Source organism: Juglans microcarpa x Juglans regia, chromosome 4D (assembly GCF_004785595.1).
Source record: "Juglans microcarpa x Juglans regia isolate MS1-56 chromosome 4D, Jm3101_v1.0, whole genome shotgun sequence".
NCBI classification, from domain to species: Eukaryota; Viridiplantae; Streptophyta; class Magnoliopsida; order Fagales; family Juglandaceae; genus Juglans; species Juglans microcarpa x Juglans regia.
In genome coordinates this window covers 3,310,529-3,324,868 of record NC_054600.1, presented here as the reverse complement: position 1 = coordinate 3,324,868, position 14,340 = coordinate 3,310,529, and the positions used below count along the sequence as shown (strand labels likewise).

Here is a 14,340-nt window from a genome sequence, read left to right as displayed (position 1 = left end):
TATCCGTACAAATCAGGATTTAAAATCAGAGGACTAAAGGCTCTTCTAACATGTTTGGCATGTTGGTATTCATTTAAGGAAAAATCTATTCATCATCCCCTCATCATCATATGATGTGACATTAGATGATAGGTTCACATGTGAAATATAATAAATAGTCTTCAATCATCTAATGCCACATCATGAGATGATGAGAATGTGATGAGAATCGAGATGATGAGTAACATTACTTTTTTGTTTTGGCGACGGATATAAAGTGTCCTTCAAGAAGTGTGAATATGTAAAAAAAGAAGAAGAAATGTTTCACTCATAATAAACATGCAGATATGTAAAGAAACAGCTTTAACCAGCAATGTCTTCTTCAACCACAAAAATATTTACAAATTTATAGTCTAATGCTATGGGAATGAAATTCTGCACTAACTCGATTGACAATGCTCTTCAATCAGAGCTGCTTTCAACTGCTTTTTACTTCTAATTTCCTTCTTGGATTTCTTGATGTTATTATCCATATGGGAAACCTGTCATTAGTCCAACACATACAAAATGTTTAATATGCAACATCAGGTGTCATATTTTCTGTTTGTAAGTCTGTTATCTATACTTACAATGTGGGATTTCCAATCAATTTTATCATGCCCCCCAGAGACAGTAGCAGGCTGAGAATGACTGCAAACATGGAGGAAGATGCGAACAAGTACAGCAGCATCCAGAGCAGCATATTCTAGCTGCACCCAAGGTATAGTTTTTGTTTTCGTTAAGAGATTTTAGATGAATTTATAGGTCAAAACAGAGACGATTCCACATCTGAAAACTTCTATCACCATTGAATCGATAAGAGATGCACGCATGCTTGAACAAAGACTAAAAAACCTAATAGGACAGGGAGTTCATTCTGTATGAAATGTAAGAGTTCAAATTATTTTCATTGCTTGGAATATGTGAAAAGCCTTTTCTGCACAGCTAATATGAAATATTCCATTGTGCAAACATAAGAACTTAGCTTTGATAAGTGCTTGAATGGTGAGCAAACATTTATGTTTATTCCAATTCCAATTGACATTACAATAGATATCCAATAGCTCTTTATTACGCAATTAAATGGTGTTCATACAAATAGTTTCTCATATCAAAATAACCCGTAATTTAATACTGCACAGGATCAGATATTAGACTGCAAACATTAATGCATGCTGATTGGATGGAGAAGAAATTCATTTCCTTAAACTGGAGTAGGCTTCTGTAGTTATCTTTCATGACAGTCTTCCTCCGCAGCTTTAGTAAGTTATGTTGTGAAGAAGAAATGAGAACGATACTTACCAAAAATAAAGAACGAGAATGAATTTACCTGATTCTGAGTCAAAGGTCGTTGTTCCCAGTTGCTATTCCGTCTTGTCTTGTTCAAGCCAGCCCCCAATATTTTCTATATGGTAATGATCAACAAGAGATTGTGTCACAAAATTACATACTTATTGGATGTATTGCAACGGCAAATCATGAAGGGCTGGAGGCGGAGAGGAGAGTGTCATAAGCAAACAGCAGTTAGAGAGCATGTTACGTACAAGAGATTATAGTAGGAGCTCAAACTAACTCATCCTTAGTTTACCTTTGCAAGCCCAGACAGACCACCTCGACGTTCTTTAAACACATTCTGAATGTCCAGTAACATTTCATACTGCCTGAAACACTCCAACTCTCCATACGAATGAGCCAGCTGCTTCATATCGCATTGAAAGTTATAGCCTACAAGGTACACAGATCACAAATTAGCCTTGTTCACGCAGGTGTTGATGAAATAAGCCCAAAATTCTAGCAGCAATGAAATTTTGAACCACACCATAAACGTTACAAACATCAAGAAGTCTAGGGCCACATCTGAAAGGAATGCATAAACAATTTTTTTTTTTCTTTTGATAAGTATCAATACCACTAAGCTAGTGAATGGCTCATAAACAAATTTTATTCTAACGAATAGTTCTCTGAAGCTTTCCTAACAGCTGTTTACATGGTCAATCAAAATAAATGTAAAATATCACAGGGAATATGAGGATTTTTTCTGTCCCTGCAGATAGAGAATTCCTTTCAAGCATATTCATTTTTTTTAAATGATGGGGGAATCCTGGAGACTGCAAACACAACATGTCTTTTATCTGGTTAAGCCCCAAACCCATTTAACGCATCCCATCACACAGATTACGTACATCATTAGTTTTTCTCCGATGGGACATGGTCTCTAGAAATTGTTTGCATCCATGAGTTCGAACCTAAATCTTGGAAGGAGCATACCACCAAGACAGAGACCCTCACCACTTGTGTCAATCCCTAGGGTTTAACATACTCATACAAGGCTTTAGAAGTCATAGGTAGATAATTTCTTTCGAAGAAATTCATTTGTGCAAGGCTTCACAAGTCAATGAACCCCAATGTATGCATTAGATTTATCATACCGAGTTTTAGAATTCTTGGAGACTGCAAAATGCGGGTCATACAGATATCTAAAATGTGAGGCACATCTTCGAATAACTTTATCAGATCAAAGATGAAAACCATCTTTTCGGAAGCAATCTGCATGATCGAAACCTGAAACATGGAACATTTTAAAAGGGATTATCCAAATATCATAATGGCCAAGAAACAAAGTCTTTGCTGGCAATAGACAAAATACCTATCCATCAGATCATAGACAATGCCAATAGATATACCACACTAGTATATATCTCCCATCAGACAAGGTTATTTTTGTAATTAAAAAGTACTGCTCCACAAAGAATTAGGGTAAGAGGCAAAGTCTCTTTGTTGTTCCCATCAAATTCACTCTCTTTTAGTTATTATTTCTGTAAATTACCCATGAAAGTAAAAAAATAGCCAGCCCCAATATAGTTTTAAGTAATCACAGCAAACCAATATTGCCCCAGGAGCTACAACATCATTATTAACAGATTTCCAACTCCATTGCTACTGCACTTTATCCATGAATTTCAAGCATTCCACCTTCTGTTAAATTATATTCACTCGGAAGAGATAATATGATTGAACTTGGTTTCTGCTTCATAACAGACCATGTCGATGAAGAAACATATATCCAGACTTGAACTAAAGAAAAAGCAGTCTCCCCTCACAAGTCAATCTAACTTAGGTAAATCCTATGAAATATTGCAAGATTCAGAAGAGCCAAAATTATTTTCTATGGTAAGTTGGGTAGACAAAAAAATTCAAGGTTCATAATTAATATGCCAACCTGGAAGTCCGTATACTAAGGATCCAGTAGAATGACAACATCTATCTATTAATGGTCCAGCGAGAGGGAGAGTGGGAGAGGGAGAGAACCAACAAGGAAAATGGTAGAAGATAAATCCGATTACCTTATTTGGTTTGCTGCCTTTTTCATAATTGGGCTTCCATTCACAATCAACACCCACAACTTTACATCCCTCAAAATGGCATGTCGCATTTCGCAAACCATCAACTTCATCAACCCAATTTATGTCTTCAACGGCCAATTCGTTAAGACAAAGATAGCGATTATGCAGATGACTTGTGTCGGGCACTATAAAGTGTACAGTAGCAATGCATAAGGGTTTATTTGTTTACAGCCAACCAAACTACCCAATGACACTTCCATATTTACAAGTAATAACTTATTATTGATAATTGAACCTCAAGTAAAACAATTTTTTTATTTATTTTTAGAAGTAAATTTCCTTACACAATATAAATGACCATAGGATTTTATGATAATATGATGTCTATTGGTTCTTCAAAGCAGGAAAATGATAGCCATAATGCTAGGAGAAAACGTTGAGCATTAAAAATGACACATTTATTCAATAAAGCTGACTGTCAGAGAACAATATGGTAAGAAGGATCAAAGCGCTGAACAGAGAATATAAGGCTTGTCAAGAAATCATTATATGGAGAACATGTTTAAATGAGGTAATGATGAAAGGTCGAAGAAAAATAATTCCATGCTATCAAACAGGTGGAAGGGATAGCATAGAGCACTTTTAATAATTCAAGGAGCTTTGATTCAAAGTAATAAGAAGATGCAAAAGTGCAGGGGTTTTGTTTATTGAGAACAAGAAATTAATGGATGGAGAAGAATCCCAGCTTGAGTTTGTGAGAATAACTGAGTGTTTGTGTACGTGCAAGAAAAGTTGGAGATTAAAATGACTATGGACAGGGCGAGAAAAACTTATGAGGGAGCATTCAGGTTCAATGAAAACAAGTTGATGCACCAATACAAGGAACAAGATATGAAGTTGTAGCAGTGAGAAACAAGTAGAAGGCCAAAGGCTGCAGCATTGACTAAGACCAAAGTGTCAAGAAATAATTTTGCATGATCAAGAGAAGCTAAACTCCAGCCAATATTGATGACACAAAAGAACTTGCCACTAGCTAAGTATGATGACAGTGATTACAAAGGTAAACAGAACATACATAGTATACCTTTGACATGGGGAAAACCTTCAAGGGAGTATCGATCACACAGCTCATCGACCTTCTCAGAGTAACCAGCTTCCATTGCCAAATTAACCTTGAAATAGTAATAGATTTAGTGTCTATAATCAAAGAAAATAATCCCCCCCCCCCCCCCGGGCAAAATAAAAGAAGAAATGAAGCAGTTAAAAAAAAATGTAACTAATGTTTCAAACAATAGTTCTACAACTTCTATGCATCTCACACCTTTCGGTCAGGGAAAGTTTCAATACAGTTCCTAGCTAAAAGCAAGTAAATGATAGATATGTAATTCTAGTACTATTCATGTCAAAAGCTACTAACCAAGTATTCAAGAAGTTGTCTATCCCTGTTTGTCTTTGCCTCTGCAACTTCCCAACATCCTTTTTCTGCCAGCTTCTTTAGTGAGCTGCAATGTTGGAGGTATATTCTTATTGTTCATTTTTGGGGGATGGGTAGGACTAAAGGCATCAGACTCTGAGAAGGGTTCCAGGGAATACAAATCATTTAAAATACCTTTCTTTGCTCTTATGATATACATCGGGAAATTCCTGCCGCAGATTGTTTTTCTTTATGATATCATTCGCATGCTTTAACATGCTCCTGTCAATGTACTCCTGAACAAGTACACATAACATTTGCTTTCCCATAAATGTTGCCCACTTGTCTGCTGCTTCAAATTGTTTGTTCTGTATCATACTGAGGAGAAAAGACTGTCTGGATTGGCGAATGGAAAATTGCTCTAACAGAGAGACTGCTGTCATGTATGACTGAGATTCTATCAGTTGAAAAATGTATTGCTCAAGAAATGACTTGGCTGCATCACAACCACACTCATTCCTTTCCTTTACTTGGTACATGGCTTTCTCAATATTATTCAATTTGATATCAAAAACTTCAAGTATCTTCACAACAATCCTCTCATCATGGTTCACAAAGCCCCGCACAATATCAAGAAATAACTTAGTAGCTAGGTCCTTTGCTTCCAAGGAGTCTGCTGGATCGGTTCCTAATTTTAGGTAACGGCGTAGAGCAGATACAATTAAATGACTGAAGCCTTCACAATGTAATCCAAATATGGGCAAGACATATAGACACTGAATAACAAATGTAGCTGGGCCAGGTTGGGGATCATTATGTAGCACTTGATAAACTTCTTGTTGAAGAGCTCGAAACTTCATAGTTGCCTTACATGTGCCTAGGAAATGCATTCAATGAGAAACAAACATGCAAAAGGAAGCATGAAATTTGAATAATAGCAAGGTAAACTTCCGGGATAAGGTAAACTACCGGGATCTTAGTTATTAATTCTTCATTCTTAGTTTTCATAAAACACAGTGTTCAAATTAGATGCACTAAATGGCCAGCTGAATAAGATGTCAAAATGAATGTTCAGATTACTTTATTGATCGGTAAATGATTAAATTACTTTGCAATGTAGGAATTTTTTATCCCCTAAATAATGTGAAAATCAACAAGATCTGGAGGATACTACAGTAAGTTGTTCAAATTTAATCAGCAGTGAAGCTGATCTAACCATATAATGCAAAATCAGGTTTAATAGCAAACCTAAGCATCTGACTACACCTCATTACCGTAAGTATAGAATTGAGGCAAAATAATCAAAATTTTTCCATTAAGACCAGCTTTATGAGAAAACCAGTATCCAAGCAGGATAACATTGGCAATGATTCAACAATAAGTAACTGAACATCTTGTAGTGAATCGCTATGCTAGCTTAAGAACCAATGGTCACAGTATGTAAGGGAGTTAATAAAGGAAAGGAATGGAAAGAAAATAATGAATTGAGATTGAATGGAATGGAATGCATTAGAAAGGAATGGGGTGTTCTTCTTCTTCTGGTCTGCTTGGCAATTTATAGAAGAAGGGATAGAAAGGGGAAAAAACTGTCATTTCACAATCTGTCCTCTTTCATGAGTAAAAATGAAAGTCCATATCATTTAATGAATGGAATCAAGCATTCCGCCCACCTCTCTGTGGAACACATAGGAGGAACTCATTTCAACCTTTATTTTCCTTTAAATATCTCCAAAAAAAAAAGGTAATAGCTCCACCATTCCCTTTCCATTTTAATTCATCCCAGTTCCAGCCACCCAAATGAGCTGTTAAGGTGAGAAGCTCAATGCAAGTACTTCCAATATTAAAAAAAAAGTAAAAGGAGAAAGATTAAATAGGTAATCAAGGAAGCTAAACGATCAGATCAAAGTGATGATTGGAAGATACATCCTACCATGAATATAACATTCTTTCAGGAGATATAAGAATACCACCGGAGAAATGTAGGTTAGATCAGAAAAGGCATGCACGCATATAGTTCCTGTTGGGTGAGTTTTGTCTTTTTCATTGGGTAGCTCAATAGGCCTTTCCTCCAAGCCCATGTCAGAAAAATCAGTAATGATCCTACAAATGGAAAGAATGATTAATTTGAGGATAACATGTATATTGAAAGATCCATACCAATTAGTAAATCACTTCAGTGCCATAGATCCAATACAACAGCTGCAACCCAACAACTAATTGTCCTGGAACATTTTACAGAAAGTAAACAAATCTAGTCTACTCTTAAATTGATTTAAGATTTGTGTACTGTCCACTAGGAAGAAGTACAGTTCAGATACTACCAATTAAGGCACAAAATGAAAATCTCAACAGAAAGTATAAGTTGCTTTAACAATAAATCAGCACTCAGATCTGTTGTGAGTGAAACAGAAATCCATATGCAGATAGCTCCAGAGCCTGGTGCCATGGGGTTAATGCGTAGACAGTCAGCATGTGAGTTTTCAAATCTGAAGTTAAATTAAAAGCATTTACCTTAAGGGAACTTCACTCCTTTATAAATCATGTATTATATGACTTACAGCACAGCATACACAAGTTAGATAGATCAGCAATGCAGCCAATGCTAATGCCATCGTCAATTTATTATTTCATCAATTCTCTGTTCTTCCACATCTACCAACTCCCCCAATCACTGAAACTAAATGAACAATGGATGTCCACGATAACCATAGTTGTGTTTGGGGATTATCTGATTTCACCTTTTATAACTGTGAAAGGGTATAGACTTGCAGCCATCTAATAGGATAAATCAGTCAATCAACTTACCTTAATCTTAAGTAAAGACTTATGTCTCACAATATCTTCACACTTACTTTCCTTATATTACCTAAACAGACAACAAGACTTCAACCCCATCTAATTCAACTGCATCCTTCACTAGTCCCTACAATTTCATTCATGAGTCATGCCCAAACAAATTGAAGGTAATTTATGTTTTACACTTTGTCTATATATTTGGAACCCAAACAAAATCCATGGCACTCTAGAACTTACCTTTTCCTTAGATACCCCACACACAGACCTTTTTTTTTCCTCCATGAAAACACATTCCACACCTAGAAACTCTTCTGGTTTCTTAATATTGCCAAAATATACAGAATTCACACAAATTACTTGTGTCCTACATCTTCTCGGGAACCAAACAGAAGGTGAGACTCACCTTCCAATTTAGGCTAGAAAGCATAGCAACAAACTAGACCAAAATACTTGAGCCTAACCATACAAAAAAGTTACATCACAATTAACTAAAACAGCAAGTCAGTAAATGATTAATTAACACGTGCATTAGCAAATAGCACAGAAATGGCACGCACAAATACTTATGAGGCCATTTTTGTACGGCTGAACCATAAAGAACCAAAAAAAGAGCTCATCAAAATTTGCAAAGAGAGAGGATAAAAAACACTCATGCATCTTTTAGCACAAATTTACTTGTTTTTTATGACACGTTTTTTTTTACAACTCCTCTCAACTCATCTCATTTCATCTGATCATTACAAATTTTTCAAATTTCCACACAAAATAAAATAAACAATTCAATATTTTCAAATCCCAAAACAAAATAATATTAAAAAATATATTCTAACAATATTTTATTCATCTTTTAACTTTAATCTCAACTCATCTTATTTCTAAAAACAGACGAGGCCTTAGACTCTTTGGTTCCGGAGAAAATGCAAAGAAAACTTCAAAGAGACCACAAAAAAAAAAGGTCCAAACAAGTCTTCACCGAAATCGCCCTCAGCTCACGGCAATGCAATTATATAGCTTGGTTTCTAAGTTCATCATACCTACAAAAATCAACTAAAAATACTTTTTTTTTCCAATAATTTCTCATCAAACAAACAACGGAGTACATTGGGGGAGAAAAAAGAGAATATGAAGCTGAGAAGCGCCGACTTTCTCGTGCTTTGAATGCAAAAACAATTTCTAGAAACATAAAGACTCGGATATTACACTTGACGTCGGTTTGAATGCAAATTTTCTTCGCAACCAAACAATAGATAAACCAAAACAGACAGAAAGAAACTCACCGAAATGATTCAATGAATTTCTTTAAGCTTCTGCAACTCTCACTCTCATTCTAGTTCTCGCTCTGCCGCAATGGCCATTTGCGCGTGGCTTTGTATTTATAGATTAGTTAAAGTGCAAAGTCTCACTTTTTTTAAAAAAATAAAAATAAAAAAAAATAAAAATCTGAAACCGTAAAAACTAATAATAGCAGTGAAGAAAAAAATTGGATGTCGGGTTAATAAATATTAAACGAATAATATTATTAAATAGAATTTTTCTATTAAAATATATATTAAATAATTAAATTTTCTTTCCAGCCACTTTAAAAATAAATAATTATTTACATTAATAAGAGTTTGGCTATGAATAAGTAAGTATAGAAGAAAATTGACAAGCTATAATACGTTTGGATGTTCAGATGATTTGAATTGAATTGTGAATAATATATTTTATGAATTTTAGTGAGATGAGTTTAATTTTTTTATGAGAAGTTGAAAAAATAGTACGTCATATTAATAATTAGTTTGAAATGAGTTGAGTTTGGTTCAACAATCAAACACAACCTTAGTTTCATCGGGCCCACCAAATCTTAATTCCTTTCATAAAATACCAATGGTATTTCTCCATTTTTGTAGGAAGACATTTAGATTTAAATATAAATATTTATTAAAATATTCTATTTACGAATCGGCATAGATAACACAAATAATAAAATATTTATATGATATAATTTGAGTTAGAAAATAAATTTAAAAATTAAATCTTATAAGTTAAAACTTATGATGGAAGTAAGCTGGATAATATGTTATACACACTAACTTGCAATTAAAAGAACTCATTTACCATACAACGTGGGTTTACTAGTTTTAACAAGTCTAATAAAAAATTATATGGAAAATGCTTATCCACCGAGAAAGGCTACTGATGGTGGTTTTTTTTTCACGTAATGATTAATAAAATATTTTTAAATGAGTTTGTGAATTTTTTTTTAAATATTTCAAGTGATTTAAAAAATGTTTAAAAAAAATATAAAATAAAAATATATATATTTTACGCTTCTCGATAAAACTCTCGAGATCCCTCTCGATAGCCTTAAGAGTCCCCAAGGGCCAAAACAAGTTCATATTAAATTTTAAAAAGAGTAATGTTAGATATAAATCTAGATAAATTTTATATAAGTCTTTTATAAAATAATGGATCCCACTAATAAATAATAATTTTTTTTATATTTTTTTAAAATAGGATTTACTTTTTTATAAAGTCTTATATGAGATTTGTCTATTTAAAATTTGTATAAATCATTACTCTTTTGAAAAAGGTTATGAATATTAAACTTTTTAGTGCAAGTACTTTAGAAAAAATAAAACTGATAAAATTGGGTTTTGACCATTTTTATGTGGTTTTTTTAGTGGACGTGACACGTGACGACATGAAAGTTCAGTTTCACCGTTATATGGCAATCGCGGAAAAAGACGACTTCAACTTTTTTGTCGTTTTATTCAAAGAGTTACTGCACTTTTTTAGTTTATTTATTTATTTATTCTTGCACTTTATTTGGCTGCTGATCTGCGTGGCGTATTCTGACACGTGTAGCCTCCTAAAGAGCTGTTTAAATGTACAAATGACTGACCATAGTGGACGAGCTGACACGTGGACTCATTGTGGTAACCATGACAACAAATATTTGATGATACGAAATATTTTAAATAGGAATAAAAATTTTGATTTAAGATGAGATGATTTATTAAAAAATTTATATTTAAATAATAAAATAAAATAAGATAATTTTTATTTTTTAAGATTTAATAAAAGAATAGGCTTTACTAATAATTAAAAATTATTAAATAATAATTATAAATATTTTAAATCTTAATTGTATATGTTAAAAGGAATCTTATATCAAGATAAGATAAGGCATGTATGCAATATAATGGCATTAATTGTGTCAGAAGAAGGGGAAGGTTAGGCGTGAACGAGATGAGATGGGTGTCAGAAGGGGTTTTTTGAATTGTCTGGATAAATATATATAGTATAAAGATAAAATAAGATGAGTTAAAAATATAATTTTAAACGTTTGAATATACAAATAAAACAAATCGTACAATTTAGAGAAGATGGTTTTTGTTTTGAGTTTTTTTTTATTTATTTTTTTAATATTTTTAAAAAATAAAAAATACATCAATACAATTAAAATCATTTCTTCAATTATTAAATAAAAATAAATATTTCTTTTCCGAACAGTCAACTAGAGCGATAAGAATTAGTGAGCATAGTAACTTTTTCCTACTGTTTTATTTGCCATTAGAAAACTTATGGTTCGTTCAGATGATTTTTTTGATGTGACATAATTACGCCGTGCCAAGTCGTTATTAAAAAGTAAATAATCATAAACACAAAAGAAACAAAAATTTCATTTATTTTTAAGAAACTTCAAAACTCATTTTATTTAATTATTATAAATTTTTTAAATTTTTATATAAAATAAAATAAATAATTTAATTTTTCAAATTTTAAAATAAAAATAATATTAAAAAATATTCTAATAATATTCTATTCAATTTTTAACTTTAATTTTAACTCATCTCATCTTATCTATGAAAATATACCAATCTAAGAGAATTTAGAATTTCAACTTTCATCTTTTCAGATTTTTAAATCTCCTTTTATTTTGATTATGTTTTTTTTAAGAAAAATAAATCACATTACAGCGGTAAACTTTAAATGGCCTAATAACAATGCTCCTACAATAATTATTTTTTTGATTTCTTATTTTTATAAACCAAATGGGATTCTTTGCATTATTTTCTCCAAAACTCTCCTCTTTTTTATTGGCAAAACTCTCTCCACAAACATTCAGATCCTCTTTCCTCTCCTCTCCTCTCTTCCTTTCTTTGTTTTTATAAATATTTTGTTTAATTTATTTTATTATTTTCCTTTTTTATTTATTTTGTTTCTATAAATATCATACATAAATATTTATATCATCATCTTTTCTTCATCACGTGGTGTGAAATTACATAAAATCATAAAAATATATATTTATTATTTTATTTGCTTGCATTATTTTTTTTTGGTTGGCATAGGATGTCCGAAAACAAAATGTCAATTAATTCCAAAGGTGTACAAGTTCTCGATAAAAAATATTTCGTAAATACACTTTTAATAATTCAATATGAGATTCCACCAATCCGATGATCCTTATAAATTTGCTTGCATTAATTATTACAAGGAAATTATGACAAGTAACCCACTTAATCGAGTATTAGTGTGATATCTTAGAGGATTTACTTAAGTTTTGTTATATATAAATAAGTTTGCGTAACAATATGCGTACTAATGTTATAACATTCATATTCTAAATTTAAATTAGCACTATTTTTAATAAAATCTACTTTCTGACTAATCATATTGAATGGGTGCACGTATTAGTGCGCAGAATCGCTTACAATTAGATTTTTCTTTATCATCTCTTACACCACACACTAATATGCGATTTGTTATTTTTATCATTTTATTTAAATACACACAAATTAATGTATAAACTTGTGTTTTTAAATAAAAAGTAATATTATACATATACAATCATTGAGTATGTAAATGTCGTACAATCATTTTGAAAAAGAGTAAAATCTACTATTAAAAAATTATTTTTTTAAAAAGAAATTACTTAGTATTTATTATTTTTTTAAAAGAGATTGTGTAGTATTTATACTCTAGATATCATTTTTTTTAAATAAAATGATGAAAATAATAAATTATATATTAATATATGGTGTGAAAAGTATCAATTCTAAGGAAGAATCGGATGCGCCGTCGTCATTTTGGAAACAAGTTGCATGCGCAATTTTTGTGAATCTGCAAATTTCACATGGTAGTTCAGCCAACAAAATGTGTTTAATAAAAAGACAACATTTTTAAAGAGAATAATGACAGGATTATTACTCTATTATTATTTATTTATAATCTAATTTGTATTTGATTTTTTTTTAATTTTTAATTTTATTTAATAATTAAAAAAGTGAGTATTAATAAAATTATATATATTTTTTTAACTTTTTTCTTAGTAATTAAAGATATTAAAAAAATTCTTAAAAAAATAAAAAATTTTGAAATACACTTAAATGGTAGATAGATAATAATATAATATAATCCCTATCACTACCCTTTTAGTGACCCCAAAATCGTACGTGGCATGTGAAGTCGGTCTGGTGCAGAATCAGATCAGTCCAAAAGAAGAAGGTTTTGCAGAAGTGACCAAAAACAGCGGCAGAACCTTTGAGAGATAGAGAAGGCACTTGATCATTATAGTAAAGACTTTAATTAGTGTCAAAGATGGAACCAAACTAAAGACATTTTAAAATAATGGATAAGAAAAGGATGACATCTGAACAATACCTCTAATCAAAAGAGAAACAGAAATGCTATTGCCACAAAAATATTCTATAAAAATAAATTTATAAATTTATATAACTATATATGGTATGTTAGGTCTAACGAATCACGTTGTTTGTGAATTTATTTTTATATAATCTTTTTGTAGGTAAAGTATTGCTTAAAAAGAAAAACCTTCCCCATCTGTATGAATATCTTTCTATATTATTTAATGCATAAAACAAAGGACCGCAATTTTTTTAAGAATGAAAACCACCAATTTAGTGTATTTTGTATATATAAAAAAGAAAAATATATATATATATATTCAACATATCTTAATTAATGATTTTCTTACATTAACAAGTGCGATGAAAAATAACATATTCTAAAGTAATTGTAGCATTATTCTTTCATATATACAGTCTAGAGATAACTTCAATTTCAAGAGAGCTCATAATCTTATATATATATATATATATTGTTTCTTTTCTAATTTATTTAATATATATGAACCAAAATATGTATATGGTCTGAGATAAGACCATAAAAATGAGGATAGGCTTAGATATGCAACAGTGATTTGAAGTTGACCCACTTTATCTAATACAAGACACCAATTATTGATGGCCGACCATTTGGATTTCGATACTGTTACATTCACGAATGAAATGCATAAAAATAATCTTATAAATTAATATAGTTTCATATGATCTATTAGATCTATTTTATAATAAAAGTAACTTTATAATTTAACGAAATACATCCAATCACATTAATTTATGAGATTATTTTTATATAATCTCTTTGTGATTAGAATATTTCATTTAATAATATATTGATCTGATCACATTATTTGAGCTTAGCCAAAAGTTCCAATTAATGTCATCAGACAAATATTTTTTTATAGGAAGATGATATTTTTATAACCTTTTACACAATCATGTTTTAAAATAACGTTATTTTATAAAAATATTCTCAATTTAAAACATGATTGTATTAAATATTATAGAAAATGTTATACGTATATCATTTATCTTTTTGCTAACAGGAATAAACTGTCAAAGTACATGAGTAGAGTAGAGTAGCCATATATAAATATTATAGAGCATAAATTAAATTAATTAGCTGATTTCCTTC

The 14,340-nt window shown here is 31.1% G+C and overlaps 1 protein-coding gene across 2 annotated transcripts; it reads right to left on the bottom strand.

Moving 5' to 3' along the window:
- Positions 1-281: 281 nt before the first annotated feature.
- LOC121259220 lies at positions 282-8,972 on the bottom strand. 2 transcript variants are annotated; one of them, XM_041160728.1, is made up of 11 exons: positions 8,850-8,972; positions 6,707-6,876; positions 4,972-5,653; positions 4,780-4,864; positions 4,438-4,534; positions 3,363-3,547; positions 2,448-2,580; positions 1,607-1,743; positions 1,349-1,423; positions 609-728; positions 282-521 (listed from the first exon to the last, which is right to left on the bottom strand). In XM_041160728.1, the coding sequence occupies exons 2-11, from the start codon at positions 6,852-6,854 to the stop codon at positions 420-422; spliced, it is 1,764 nt and encodes a 587-aa protein (XP_041016662.1). In that variant the 5' UTR covers positions 6,855-6,876; positions 8,850-8,972; the 3' UTR covers positions 282-419. The 2 variants fall into 2 exon arrangements, with proteins under 2 accessions (XP_041016662.1, XP_041016663.1); XM_041160729.1 differs by having other exon boundaries at positions 4,447-4,534.
- Between the last annotated feature and the right edge of the window lie 5,368 nt (positions 8,973-14,340).